Below are 13,059 nucleotides of genomic sequence, written 5' to 3'. Positions count from 1 at the left end.
TTGAGCGAATGATGTGGGTAGATTTGGCAATAGGAGGAATTAGAACGAAAAATGTCTCAGTGTATTCACTATGTGAGGGGGGAGATGAGGATGAAGTTGACAAGTTATATGAATCATTGAGTGACATTGTAGTCAGGGTCGACAGCAAGGATAGGATAGTGCTAATGGGCGTTTTCAATGCGAGAGTTGGAAATAGAACTGAAGGATACGAAAAGGTGATTGGTAAATGTGGGGAAGATATGGGAGCTAATGGGAATGGGAAGCGTTTTTGGATTTCTGTGGTGGTATGGGTTTAGCAGTTACGAATACATTCTTCAAGCATAAGGCTATTCACTGCTACACATGGGAGGCTAGGGCTACCAGATCCATAATAGACTATATCTTAACAGACTTTGAGTTCAGGAAGTCTGTTAGGAATACGAGTTTTCTGGGGATTTTTCGATGATACAGACTGCATCAGATCTGTAGTGAACCGAGTATCTCTAGGCCTAGGATAGATAAAGTGAAATCTGTCTGCAAACAAATAAGGGTAGAAAATCTCCAGGACAAGGAAATTAGAAGTACTGTACATGGATATGATTAGTGGGAAGTTTCAAACAGTGGACAATAAGCAAGTTCAGGATATAGAAGGAGAATGGGTGGCATACAGGGATGCTGTGGTAGGAACAGCCTAGGAACAACTGTGTGTAAAGATGGGAAAAACAAACATCTTGGTGGAATGATGAAGTGAGAGGAGATTGTAAACATAAAAAGAAGGCTTATCAGAAATGGCTCCAAACATAGATGAAAGAAACAGAGCGAAACAAATATTTGTTGAAAAAAAAAAAGAAGGCGGAAAATTTTGGCAATGACCTGGAAAGGCTAGGTCAAGCAGCAGGAAAACCTTTCTGGACAGTAATAAAGAATCTTAGGAAGGGAGGGAAAAAGGAAATGAACAGTGTTTTGAGTAATTTAGGTGATCTCATAATAGATCCCAAGGAATCACTGGACAGGAGGGGGGAATATTTTGAACATCTTTTCAGCGTAAAAGGAAATCTTCCTGGTGGTGTCACAAACAACCAAGCTCATGGGGAGGAGGAAAATGATGTTGGCAAAATTACACTTGAGGAAGTGGAAAGGATAGTAAATAAACTCCATTGTCATCAAGCAGCAGGAATAGGACCTGAAATTTTGAAGTATAGTGGGAAGGCAGGGATGAAATGTCTTCATAGAGTAGTAAGATTAGCATGGAGTGTACCGGGCGAGTTGGCCGTGCGCGTAGAGGCGCGCGGCTGTGAGCTTGCATCCGTGAGATAGTAGGTTCGAATCCCACTATCGGCAGCCCTGAAGATGGTTTTCCGTGGTTTCCCATTTTCACACCAGGCAAATGCTGGGGCTGTACCTTAATTAAGGCCACGGCCGTTTCCTTCCAACTCCTAGGTCTTTCCTATCCCATCGTCGCCATAAGACCTATCTGTGTCGGTGCGACGTAAAGCCCCTAGCAAAAAAAAAAAAAAAAAAAGCATGGAGTGTAGGTAACGTACCTTCAGATTGGACAAAAGCAGTACAGTGAAACTTTGGAATGTGAGTAACTTGCTCTACGAGTGTTTTGCAAGACGAACAAATATTTTAAATAAATTGTAACTTGATAAGCGAGTGAGGGTTTGCAATACGAGCATCACATCTGCCTATGTTTTCCCCTCCCCTGTTCGTTTGTTGAATGGATGAACGAGAACTTTGGTCCTGTAGTGAAGATATACCTTTCAGGAAATAATCTGTCGCTCAAAGTCTTGCTGGTTATGGACATTGCTCCTGCTCATCCTCCGGGTCTTAAGGCCTTAAGGACAACTTACTGGAGGAATTCAAGTTTGTTATAGTTAAGTTCCTTCCTCCCAACACTACTCCACTACTCCACTACTCCAGCCTATGGATCAGCAAGTCATTTCGAACTTCATGAAGCTAAACACCAAAGCAATATTTCAGCGATGCTTCGAAGTGACCGAAGAAACAAACATTACCCTCCGAGAGTTTGGGAGAAATCATTTCCCCATCGTGAACTGCCTGAAGATCATTGATAAAGCCTGGGATGGAGTCACCAAGAGAACTCTCACTTCCGCTTGATGAAAGCTGTGGCCTAAGTGTGTTTTTAGACGTGATTTTGAGGGGATTGTTGGTGACAATGAGCCGTCGATTGCCGATGAAATTGTGTCCTTAGGGAAGACTATGGGGCTGGAGGTGAATGACAAGGACATTCATGAGCTGGTGGAAGAACATAGCAAGGAACTGACCACCAACTAACTGATGGACCTGCATCGCGAACAACAGGAGGAGGTTATGGAGTCTCGTCCGGGGAAGAGGAGGAGGAAAAGTCAATGGAATCTCTCACTTCAACTGAGATTCGGGAGAAGTGCAAAATGTGGGAAATGGTGCAAAATTTTGTAGAAAATGACCACCCGAATGAGGCTGTAACAGTGCGAGCGACGAATCAGTTCAATGACAGTGCAGTGTCACATTTTCGTGAAATCTTCAAAGAGAGGTAAAAGCAACAGTCATTGGAGAGGTTTCTCATTAAAGTTGAATGAAAAGAAAACAATTCCAGTGAGCCAACAGATAGCAGTGATTCCGTTAGTGAAATTTGTGCTACACAGTAACTCTTCTCATGTCATCTCTCGTCTCCCTCACACCAACAATGATTCTATTGTAAGGAAAAGTGCACTTTAATTTGTTTTACGTTATATTTTGTTTTAGAAATGGTATGTGAATAAATATTTTTGTGTTGTGGACGAATCATCCGCGTTTCAATTGTTTCTTATGGGAAAACTTGCTTTGATATACGAGCGCTTTGGATTACAAGCATGTTGCCGGAACGAATTGTGCTCGCAGTCCAAGGTTCCACTGTAATTGCACCTATCTATAAACAAGGAAACAGGAAGGATTGCAATGACTATCAAAGTGTTGAGCCCTACAGCATCCAGTTTCTATCAAGCAAAAGCTGAGAACAAACTGGAAGTGCTATAGTTCACAAAACACTCACCTAACTGGTTCGGAAACCTTGGCACATAACGTACCTTAATTCCTGACTTCCTCTTCTACAGCTCCAGACTACACTGCCGGCAAGTACAGTGGGTTAATAAGGGCATTGATAAATTAAATTGAAGAGGAACAGGATATTTCGGGTTAACTACTTTAAAATAACCTAAATAACGTGAGTTGCCAACTAAAATTTAATAATCAATAACAAATTTTATTTAACAAAGAAGAGATGTGAAGTGCAAATAATATTTGAATGGTTACTGAATTAAATAAATTTACATGAAACATTTTTACACATATACTGCCAATGCAACCCGCCTTGGTTCCATGCAATACCTCAGAACTAATATAAATACGATTCATGGGGTAGCCTGGATATTGCCCAATTCCTGTAAATAAATCACACAAAGAACTGCATTTTACTTTTAAGCTTTCGAAGCATATATATGACCTTCTTAAGAATGTGTAGGCGGAGGCGACGACCTTCTCCTGGGTGAGGCGACTGAAAACCCAAACAAATGACATCAGAACTCGCCCCCACGGCACAACTCCAGACACTGACAATGAGAGAGAGAGACAGCCATCATGGATTCCACACTTGATTTATGGGCCCCCACAGTTGGCAGCTAAATGGCTTTGACTACTAAGGGATTTATTTCACCCATTACATGCGCACAAATAATAAATTTAATTACTAGGCCCTTTCATAACATTATCAATCATGAAACCTTAACCTTTATTTATTTCTGTGCGTATATCTACACGCAATATTGCTCATCTACGGAGCTAAATACCAGCCATTTTATGCTCTTATATTATACGCTTATACTTGCGTATCTACACAAATTAGGGCTCCTTCTCTCTCAACACCTCTGGGCTGATTAAACTTACATATCTCGCCAGGGCCTTATCTCTCTACATTAAATCGTCTGCCATTCTAATCCTGCTCATTGTCTGTGAGAGTGTGGTAAGGAGTTGTTACGAAGATCTTGCAGCTTACAATGCATTTATCTTACTAGTTCACCTAAGATACAAGGTCTTCCTATCGCATTTACTAGACCGTATTGGTCACTCTATTGATGATATTACAGAATAATCCCTCCTTCAACTGAATGACAAATTTATATACACATACAAAGAAACACCTAGAACAGTGACTAATTGAGAATGATGCACAACTAAATAAACTAGACTACCTAACGCATGCTTGTCCTAAGCACAAGATTTATTTACATGGTCGCCTGAAGGGCAAAAATTCCTATTTTACAACATTAGCGAAGCTATCCTAACTCTATCTCATGCTTAAATGGTAGAATCTGTCTGGCCTTAATTAGTTGCTCATCTTAACAATCCTCCTTGGCGGGCTGCATCCTTTAGCAGGTCATGCTACTGCCGTTGACACAGGGCAGCATTCCTAGGTTGGACTCCCAACAACATCACCATGGTCTTCTGTCTTCTTAACTGGAACACTTGGGATTGATGTCTCGATCGGACCATGATGACCCAACGCAGCACAATTTTGGATATTCTTCTCCCAGCAGCTACCGATGTCTCGATTGGACCGTGATGACCCAACGCAGCATAATTATGGATCTTCTTCTCCCTGCTGCTACTGAAGTCTCCACGTTCTCGAACAGCTGGGCATGCCTTGATCTATTTGCACTTGCGGGCGGCGAGTGTTTGTGCGATCTAATGCAACTCGAAGGAAATGCAGTGTTAACATTTGTATGTGGTTAAATGCATATTTCCTGATTTTGCTTATTAGTGTACTCCTTGCATCTATTTGCGTATAGTTTGAAGCTGACAGTTATGTGAGATCACACACGGACTTCACTCCTAATACCACGTACAATAAAGTTCTGGACTTCTTCCTTTCACCTACGCAACCATAATTAACATATTTACAATACTATTGCGTTTCTTCGAGATAACCGCCTAATATTTTGGCAGATTAATTTCTGTCCTCGTGTAAAAGGTCCACTTAAAGGCAGTTAGATTATACTGTTCCCTTCAAGCCTACACCGACTTAAGAACTATTCTAAGCTTTCAGACTACACTGGATTTCGATTTTACCGAGCTCGATAGCTGCAGTCGCTTAAGTGCGGCCAGTATCCAGTATTCGGGAGATAGTAGGTTCGAACCCCACTGTCGGCAGCCCTGAAGATGGTTTTCCGTGGTTTCCCATTTTCACACCAGGCAAATGCTGGGGCTGTACCTTAATTAAGGCCACGGCCGCTTCCTTCCCACTCCTAGCCATTCCCTGTCCCATCGTCGCCATAAGACCTATCTGTGTCGGTGCGACATAAAGCAACTAGCAAAAAAAAAAAAAAATTTCGATTTATTGAAAGAATATTGTAATGAATAAAAATTGTTTCTAACTCTTATCATCTTAATCGGATTTCTGTACAGTTTATGACACACGATTACTATATTTGTTGTACGCTCAAATACACAGACAAAAGAGAGGTTCTCCAACTGCAAATCACAAGTATAAATGCTTTGCTATATATAAGCGCGACCGACATGCGAGACGTACTTCCTGGGCAGAGTTGAGTGTAGAGAATGATCTCCGCGTCCTCTCAGCTCAGTATTTATTTGAGTGACTATTCTAAGCTACGCCAAGTTTTTCCCCGCTTTCGCCACTTGAGTTCCTTGTTTGGAGCTGGCTCGGTTCCCACGACACTCGGGACAAAGATCAATTAATTTGAGGAGATGATAATTAGCTTATTGAGGCATATCAAATCACTCAGAAAATGCTCTCGATATTCCTATCATTTTATATTTTCTAGATTCCATCTGTGGACGGAGATACTTCTCAGGTTTTATTTCTGACAGGCCTGGATTCTCCTGCTTTTTCTCTCTCACATCTTGGCATCAAAAATTCCCCTATTTGAAGTGGATGGCTTGGCTTATCTCCCTCCTTCTTTGGCAGGTAACCGCACCCCAAGCAAAGCTATGATGCTCTGAAAAGTGTGCTCTATTGCATCATATTACACCATCCCACTGTGGTCTCATCTACTTATGATACTTGCATGAATATTACCTCCAATGGCCCATGAACGGACGGGTTCTGTATCTCGTTGGTTAGTATACCAGGCAATGTACTCACTGGCATTTTGGAGGGGAGGGTGCGGTGAGTGGTTGAGAGGAAGTTGGATGAAAACCAGTGTGGTTTCAGACCACAGAGGGGCTGTCACGATCGGATTTTCAGTATGCACCAGGTAATTGAAAAATGTTTTGAAAGGAATGTTTCGTAGATCTAGGGAAAGCATATGACAGGGTACCGAGGGAAAAATTGTTCGCCATACTGGGGGACTATGGAATTAAGGCAGATTGTGCCGAAAACCTGCAGTCTAATATATTTGAACTGAAAATAGGTGCAATGAGTATGGTACAAACATAAGCCTTTCAAAGACTAAATTGATGTCAGTAGGTAAGAAATTCAACAGAATTGCATGTCAGGTTAGTGATACAAAGCTTGAACAGGTAGATAATTTCAAGTATTTAGGTTGTGTGTTCTCCCAGGATGGTAATAAAGTGAGATTGTTTCAAGGTGCAGTAAAGCTAATGCAGTGATCTCGCAGTTGCGATCAGTAGTATCCTGTAAGAAATAAGTCAGCTCCAGGATGAAGCTATCTTTACATCGGTCTGTTTTCAGAGCAACTTTGCTTTCTGGGAACGAAAGCTGGGTGGACTCAGGATATCTTATAAGTTAGAGGTAACAGACATGAAAGTAGCGAGAATGGTTGCTGGTACAAATAGGTGGGAACAATGGCAGGATGGTACTCAGAATGAGGAGATAAAGGCTAAGTTAGGAACGAACTGGATGGATTAAGCTGTACGCGTAAACCAGCTTCGGTGGTGGGGCCATGTGAGTCGAATGGAGGGGGATAGGTTATCTAGGAGAATAATGGACTCTGTCATAGAGGGTAAGTGAAGTAGAGGGAGACCAAGACGACGATGATCTAAAGATATGAGGTATAGAACTAAATGAGGCCACAGCACTAGTTTCAAACAGAGGATTGTGGCGATGTTTAGTAAATTCACAGAGGTTTGCAGACTGAATGCTGAAAGGCATAACTGTCTATAATGATTATGTATGTATGTGTGTCTGTCTAAATACCAATTTTTATGTCTGTAAACCTTTAAGTTTTTGAGATAGAGATATGCTTATTTAATCAATTCACCCCCATTTTCACCCTCTTAGTGACGGAATATCCGAAGATCCTCCCTTAGTGAGCAGGTACGCTCTAATTTAAACGTATCCCCAAAATGTAATTTCTTTAAGTCCAGTAGTTTTGGCTCGGCGATGATGAATCTGTCAGTCAGTCGGGACAGGTTACTTTATATATATAGATGAACCTTGGTTTCATATTGTCCATTAAGTTAATTTTAAAATTAGCAGCCCTAGGAAACTGAAGGAAATGTCTCTTAGGCCCTTTGTCCACCGGTGCAACGCAACCCAGCTTAAACCCAACTTGTTTTGGACAGCTGTATGAAAGTTGTGTTACATGTTATTCGTCCACTGATGCAACTCTCCTGTGACAGTCATATCAACACCTTGTCTGTCTGCTCCAGAATGTCAAGCTGTGTGGTACATAATCAGAATGTTGTCTTTGCATACTGGTATTTGAAAAGGCTTCAAGGAAGGTGTGAATTTTTGGTTCATCCTTTCATTTGTGAAAAATCTAGTAATTTCAGCTTGTGCATTAGCTCGGCTACAGCTACGGAGAAATCTTCAGTGTTCAATGCGTGAGCTTTGACTTATACCAGTTCACTTCATACTTTAGTATATGAATGGTAGATAACTAGTGTACAGATCTACTCTCATCCACAAATTCAGTGGCAGTTGAGATCTGCCGTTATTACACTAATCACCTCATCTAGTAAATTAGCTATGGACTATGTCATTTATCTGCTTTGTTCCTAATGTAGAGAACTTCAGTAAATTGAAAAATTCCGGTATGTTTCTTTGTATACAGAGGTGATAAATTGTATTAAAATTATGAATAAACTATGGTCAGAAAGTGCATTATCCATAACTTTCATTATGTTGAATTTATTGGCAGGACCACTAATAACATAAGGTATTTGAGAAATAAGTTTTAGGCCTTCCCCTAAACTAACATTTCACTGATATGCAAATCCCAGTCTTTTAGAATTCTGTGCAATGTACAGACGAAATATACAGATATAAATAAATACTTTAGACAATTAAACACCCAATAGCAGAAGGATATTAAACACTTCTACTTACAGTTTAATGTATATAAGGTACTTACTGCTCGTATCAACTTCTTTGGCTACAGCTTCCCATGCCTTTACTTGAGCGTTCTTGTTTCAGTATTTTGGTAAACTATAGATGAATAAACAAGGGTGCTTTTCCATTGCTTCTACGAGTTGTATACACAACTCCTGTCTGACATAATACAATTGAATTATACGTATGGTGAATTATGAATTATGGAAAATAGCGGGAGCATCTGGCTCCAGCCGGGCCGCGCAACTGACAAGCCAGTCTTTTGTGAGTTGGTCGTTCATGAGTTGATCGACAAGTGCATTGCATTGCAAGAGACTATCCTCATTTTTCCGTATTGAAAGTCTATTGAAGAAGAAACAATAATAGGTGGATACAAAAGTTTTATTGTTTCTTCAGTGCATTGCAGTCGCACAGGTGGACGAGAATTGCGCAGTTAACAGGGGGTCTGACTGTAAAATGACTCCCTTCCAATGCTTATGTGACATCTTTTTGAGTCGGATCGCAGTTGCGTTGCCACTGGTGGACAAAGGGCATTGGACTCGGGTGGTGTAGTAATCATGGAGCAACCTGTTTCGTAGGAAGCAAACACTTCCAAAAAGTCTATTTCAGTCGAACTGGGAACTTTCGTATTTTTCTCAGTCGTGACAGTAAAGCCAAATGCTTAATCTCTGGGACAATAATTACGTGATCATAAAAAAGATCTATTTATCAATACAAAGGCTTTGCTCGAATTGTCGAAGGAAGATTTTCCTAAGCTGCATCAATAATCAGCTAAGTTTGGTTCTACGTGCATATGGCAAAGTTTCCTTTTTCTGTTTTGACTTGTGTGAAAACTAGATTGCGTGCGAGTATTTCTGATCGTAATTTAAAGAACGCTCTCAGAATTGCTGTCAGCCAATCCCTTGTTCCAGATATTACTGGTATAATTGCAAAAGAGAAAGGAAAAGAAGAGCTAGAAAAGATAAATTGTCTGCTCAAACCATATTGAAAGATGAACTTCAACACCGGTAGCATTGTCCCATACAACTGAGTGTCTCCACTCACCGCACATAAATATTTCCCAGTGAGGGGAATATCAGTTGGGAAGGTGAAGAAGACGGAGACAGGCTGAACGGGTGACGGAGATGTAGGGAGAAAGGAGTGGGGGTTTGCACTCTGGTCAACCTAGTGAAGTCATCTCCTGCACCTTGTGCCGGGCACATGCACCCCGAGAGGCCCTGCTTTATATTGTTGTTATTGATTATATGTGCAAGTGTTTTGTCTCTAAGTATTTGTCATTAATATTTCAGTATTGTATCCCTTTTTTTTTTCTCCCCTGCAATTTTCTTTGTAGATGAGCTGAAAAGTCTGAGGCGTTGGAAATCCCACAATAAAATGTCAATTGGTGAACTGTGGTGGGGCTTGCTCCATTTCTACTTATTTGACTTTGATATGAGTGACAAGGTGGTTTCTATACGGACTAGGTTGCCAGTCCTACGTACTTCTAAGAAATGGACTGGTAGAGGAATGGCAATAGAAGGTAGGATTGTAATATTTTCAATTTTCTCATATTATTTCAGTATGTGATTTGATCGAGCAAAATAATATTAGAAAAGCTGCAAATGCTTACTGAATCATTGGTATAAGCAAAATAAAATATCTACTGTTTTGGAATGCAGTGGTCATTGGTTATGTAACCATTTACCATTATCTCCTAATTAACGATTAGCTTAGAATTATTAGGTTGTTCTCATGTAATTTTGTGTTATTGACCTGTACTGTAGAAAAATCACTTTAGTCTTTCTATATTTTCATTGTACGTGATTGGTTCTCCTTAGGTATGAAATGTATTACTGTGATCTTAATTATGGTTTATTACAGGTAAGGTACTGTGCAGAAAGAAGTTTTCACCTCATAACTGGGGAGTTTCCAGTTTTATGTTATTGCAAGATAGCTTCATTTTAAAATAAGCTTTAATATTTCCCAGCCTCAAAAATGACACAGTAACATGTAGAGGATATTATTTTGAAGGTAGAAAGCAAACTAATCCTGTGCTATTAAAGGTGAAATCATAAATTCCTTTCACCTTTTGGTGGAATCACAAATCCTGGAGATGGTTCCCTAACATTGTTCAAGATATCCATTCTGTGTTTTTCATTGGACAAGTGTGGGAAGTCTTATCCTATGAAAAGTCTGATGTCATAAGCATGTGGTTCACTAGGACTTAGAGGTTCAGACGCACCTGGTAGTAGAAAAATAATTTTGCCACTTGCAGATAATTCAAAAAACACTTCAACAATATAGAGTGATTTTGATGTAGATTCCGTATCAGTTTAAAACTTAAGTATCTGAAAGAACATTCGTAACATTGTTCACTGTACTGCGATGAAATGCTTGACAGTTGCATAAGATTTTCAATTTTTTTTTGAGAGGGTACATGACTTTCTGCAACACAAACAATGCTTAATTCAAACTTTGCAATTGCTTAGATCTTAAAAAATATAAACTTAATTTTTGTTTCTGTATTGAACTGAGATCACAGAGATACGTTTTTTAAGGTTTAACCTTTTCAATACAAATTACGAGTTGTATAAGGTATTATTTACAACATTTATTTAATAATGGTACCAGTTTTGACATTTAAATGTCATCATCAGCCATAAAATACATTAATCACACTATCACACAACTTTTAATTAAAGTTTTGACATGTTATCGATGTATAAAAGTCTTTAGAAATGCTTATTTACACTGTGTGCTAATAAAATAGTAATAAACTTATAGCAATCACTTGATACACTGTTTTTGTTGAACTGTGTATGTGCTAATACTCAAATCATCACAGCATATTTACGGTTGCATGTGAATCTTTGACGATAATTTGTCAGTCCGACACTTGTTATTCAAATGTTGTCAAATTGAAAATGTAATTTTAGTTTATAACACCTTGTTCATGTAAAGCACTTGTAGAACTATGCATTAGTATATCTCATTGCACACATTGTCCCGAAAGGCTTGTTGTGTTCGTTAAAGTTTTACATTGATGTATTAATAAAATTATAAAGTAAGAAACGGTTAATAGAAATTGGTTGTCCTTCTGTCTTCTCTTCTGATGTAGTACAGGTGAAATAAAATTTCTCAGTTCAGTCGTAAGAATTTGAATCAGCCTGAAGCGAAATCAAAACAAAGGAACTATAAGTATTAAAATATAATGGGCCTGGACAAGCTAAAGTGTGTGTAATATACAGTATATGTGGCTCACGTTGGACAGCGTGTTGAGAAGCTAAAGTTGTGAGAAGGTATGGACTCATGCTGATGGATGGAGTGTAGTAAGGTAGGTTATATCTGGTGGGGAGAGGGGGAAGAGAAGGAGAGGGTTGAGGGAGGAGAGGGTAGGAGGAGGGGTTTAAGGCGGGTATTGTGAAGAGTGTGATAGGGGTTTGTAAAATGATAGGGTATTGTGTATCGCTAAATATTGGCCTTCTATTCGGAACATCGACACACCTAAAGACTTTAATTAAAAAATCAAAAAGAATGTTAGTTTTTTCTGAGATTTTGTTCAGGTTCGAATTGGAGTTAAAGAACTGATCCAAGTGAATGAAGCATTCTTCTGCGACGTCGAGAACAGGGCCTTTGTTTACATTCATAAGAACCTCTAAATCCTTTTTTTATACTACTGAAGTTATGCTTAGAATCTTGAATGTGTTGTCCGACTGCCAAGTATCTATTATGTTTTATAGTATTTACATGCTCCATGTATCTGATTTTGAAGCTCCTCCCAGTCTGTCCTATATATGAGGACTCACAGTTTTGACATTGGAATCTGTAGACTCCCGACTTTTGATAAATGTCAGTTTTATTAATTGAGCTGGTATTATATACGTATGGTGTCCATATTTCTATTATCAGTTCGATATGCGATTTTAGTGTTATGTTTCTTCAAAATATTTGTAATGCTGTAAATATCCTCATTGAAAGTAAAGGTTGAATGATGATCAGGTTTAGTTTTCTCTATAGTTAAAGTTGAATTTATGCAATATTTGCGTTTAAGATAATGCGCTCTATAAATGCATTATCATACCCGTTATGTTTAGCTATGGAGCGAAGTGTATTTAATTCTTTATTTAAATTTTCTTTATTTAGCGGTGTACTGAATGCCCGGTCTACCATACTGCTGTAGGTGAGCCACATATATCACATATTACACACACTTTAGCTTGTCCAGGCCCATTATATTTTAATACTTATAGTTCGTTTGTTTTGATTTTGCTTCAGGCTGATTCAGATCCTTCCGATTGAACTGAGAAATTTTATTTCACCTGTACTACAACAGAAGAGAAGACGGAAGGACAACCAATTACCATTAACCGTTTCTTACTTTATAATTTTATTCATACATCAATGTATAACTTCTACGTACACAACAAGCCTTTCTAGATGTGTGCAGTGAGATATACTAATGCATAGTTCTACAAGTTCTTTATCCAGTGGTATTTGAAGGTGCTAAAATACGTCAGCCTTGTGTTGGTATATTTACTGGCACGTAAAAGAACTCCTGCGGGACTAAATTCTGGCACCTTGGCGTCTCCGAAAACCGTTAAAGTAGTTAGTGGGACGTAAAGCAAATATTATTATTATTATTTTTATTTTTTAAAATTTTTTTTTACAAGCGACTGGACCACTGAGAATCATGCTACAACTTCATTTCTTTCTCTTCGTGCGGAGTTTTCTCTGTGTCCAATACTCCTTCATGCATTCGCTGGCCTGCTTCCGTTGTTCATCTGTCCAGGCTCTTCCGGTCTTCCTAG

The 13,059-nt window shown here is 39.2% G+C and overlaps 1 protein-coding gene across 1 annotated transcript in view; it reads left to right on the top strand.

Annotated features, from left to right (window-relative positions):
* Nucleotides 1-13,059, top strand: part of LOC136864292 (terminal uridylyltransferase 7) — a 482,777-nt gene that overhangs the window by 211,544 nt on the left and 258,174 nt on the right. The window contains exon 9 of the mRNA XM_067141082.2: nucleotides 9,606-9,791. Coding sequence (XP_066997183.2) covers nucleotides 9,606-9,791 — 186 coding nt within the window. The remainder of the gene's footprint in view (nucleotides 1-9,605; nucleotides 9,792-13,059) is intronic.

The sequence above is a fragment of the Anabrus simplex genome, chromosome 2, assembly GCF_040414725.1.
Source record: "Anabrus simplex isolate iqAnaSimp1 chromosome 2, ASM4041472v1, whole genome shotgun sequence".
Taxonomy (NCBI): Eukaryota; Metazoa; Arthropoda; class Insecta; order Orthoptera; family Tettigoniidae; genus Anabrus; species Anabrus simplex.
This window is presented reverse-complemented; position numbering and strand designations above follow the sequence as displayed.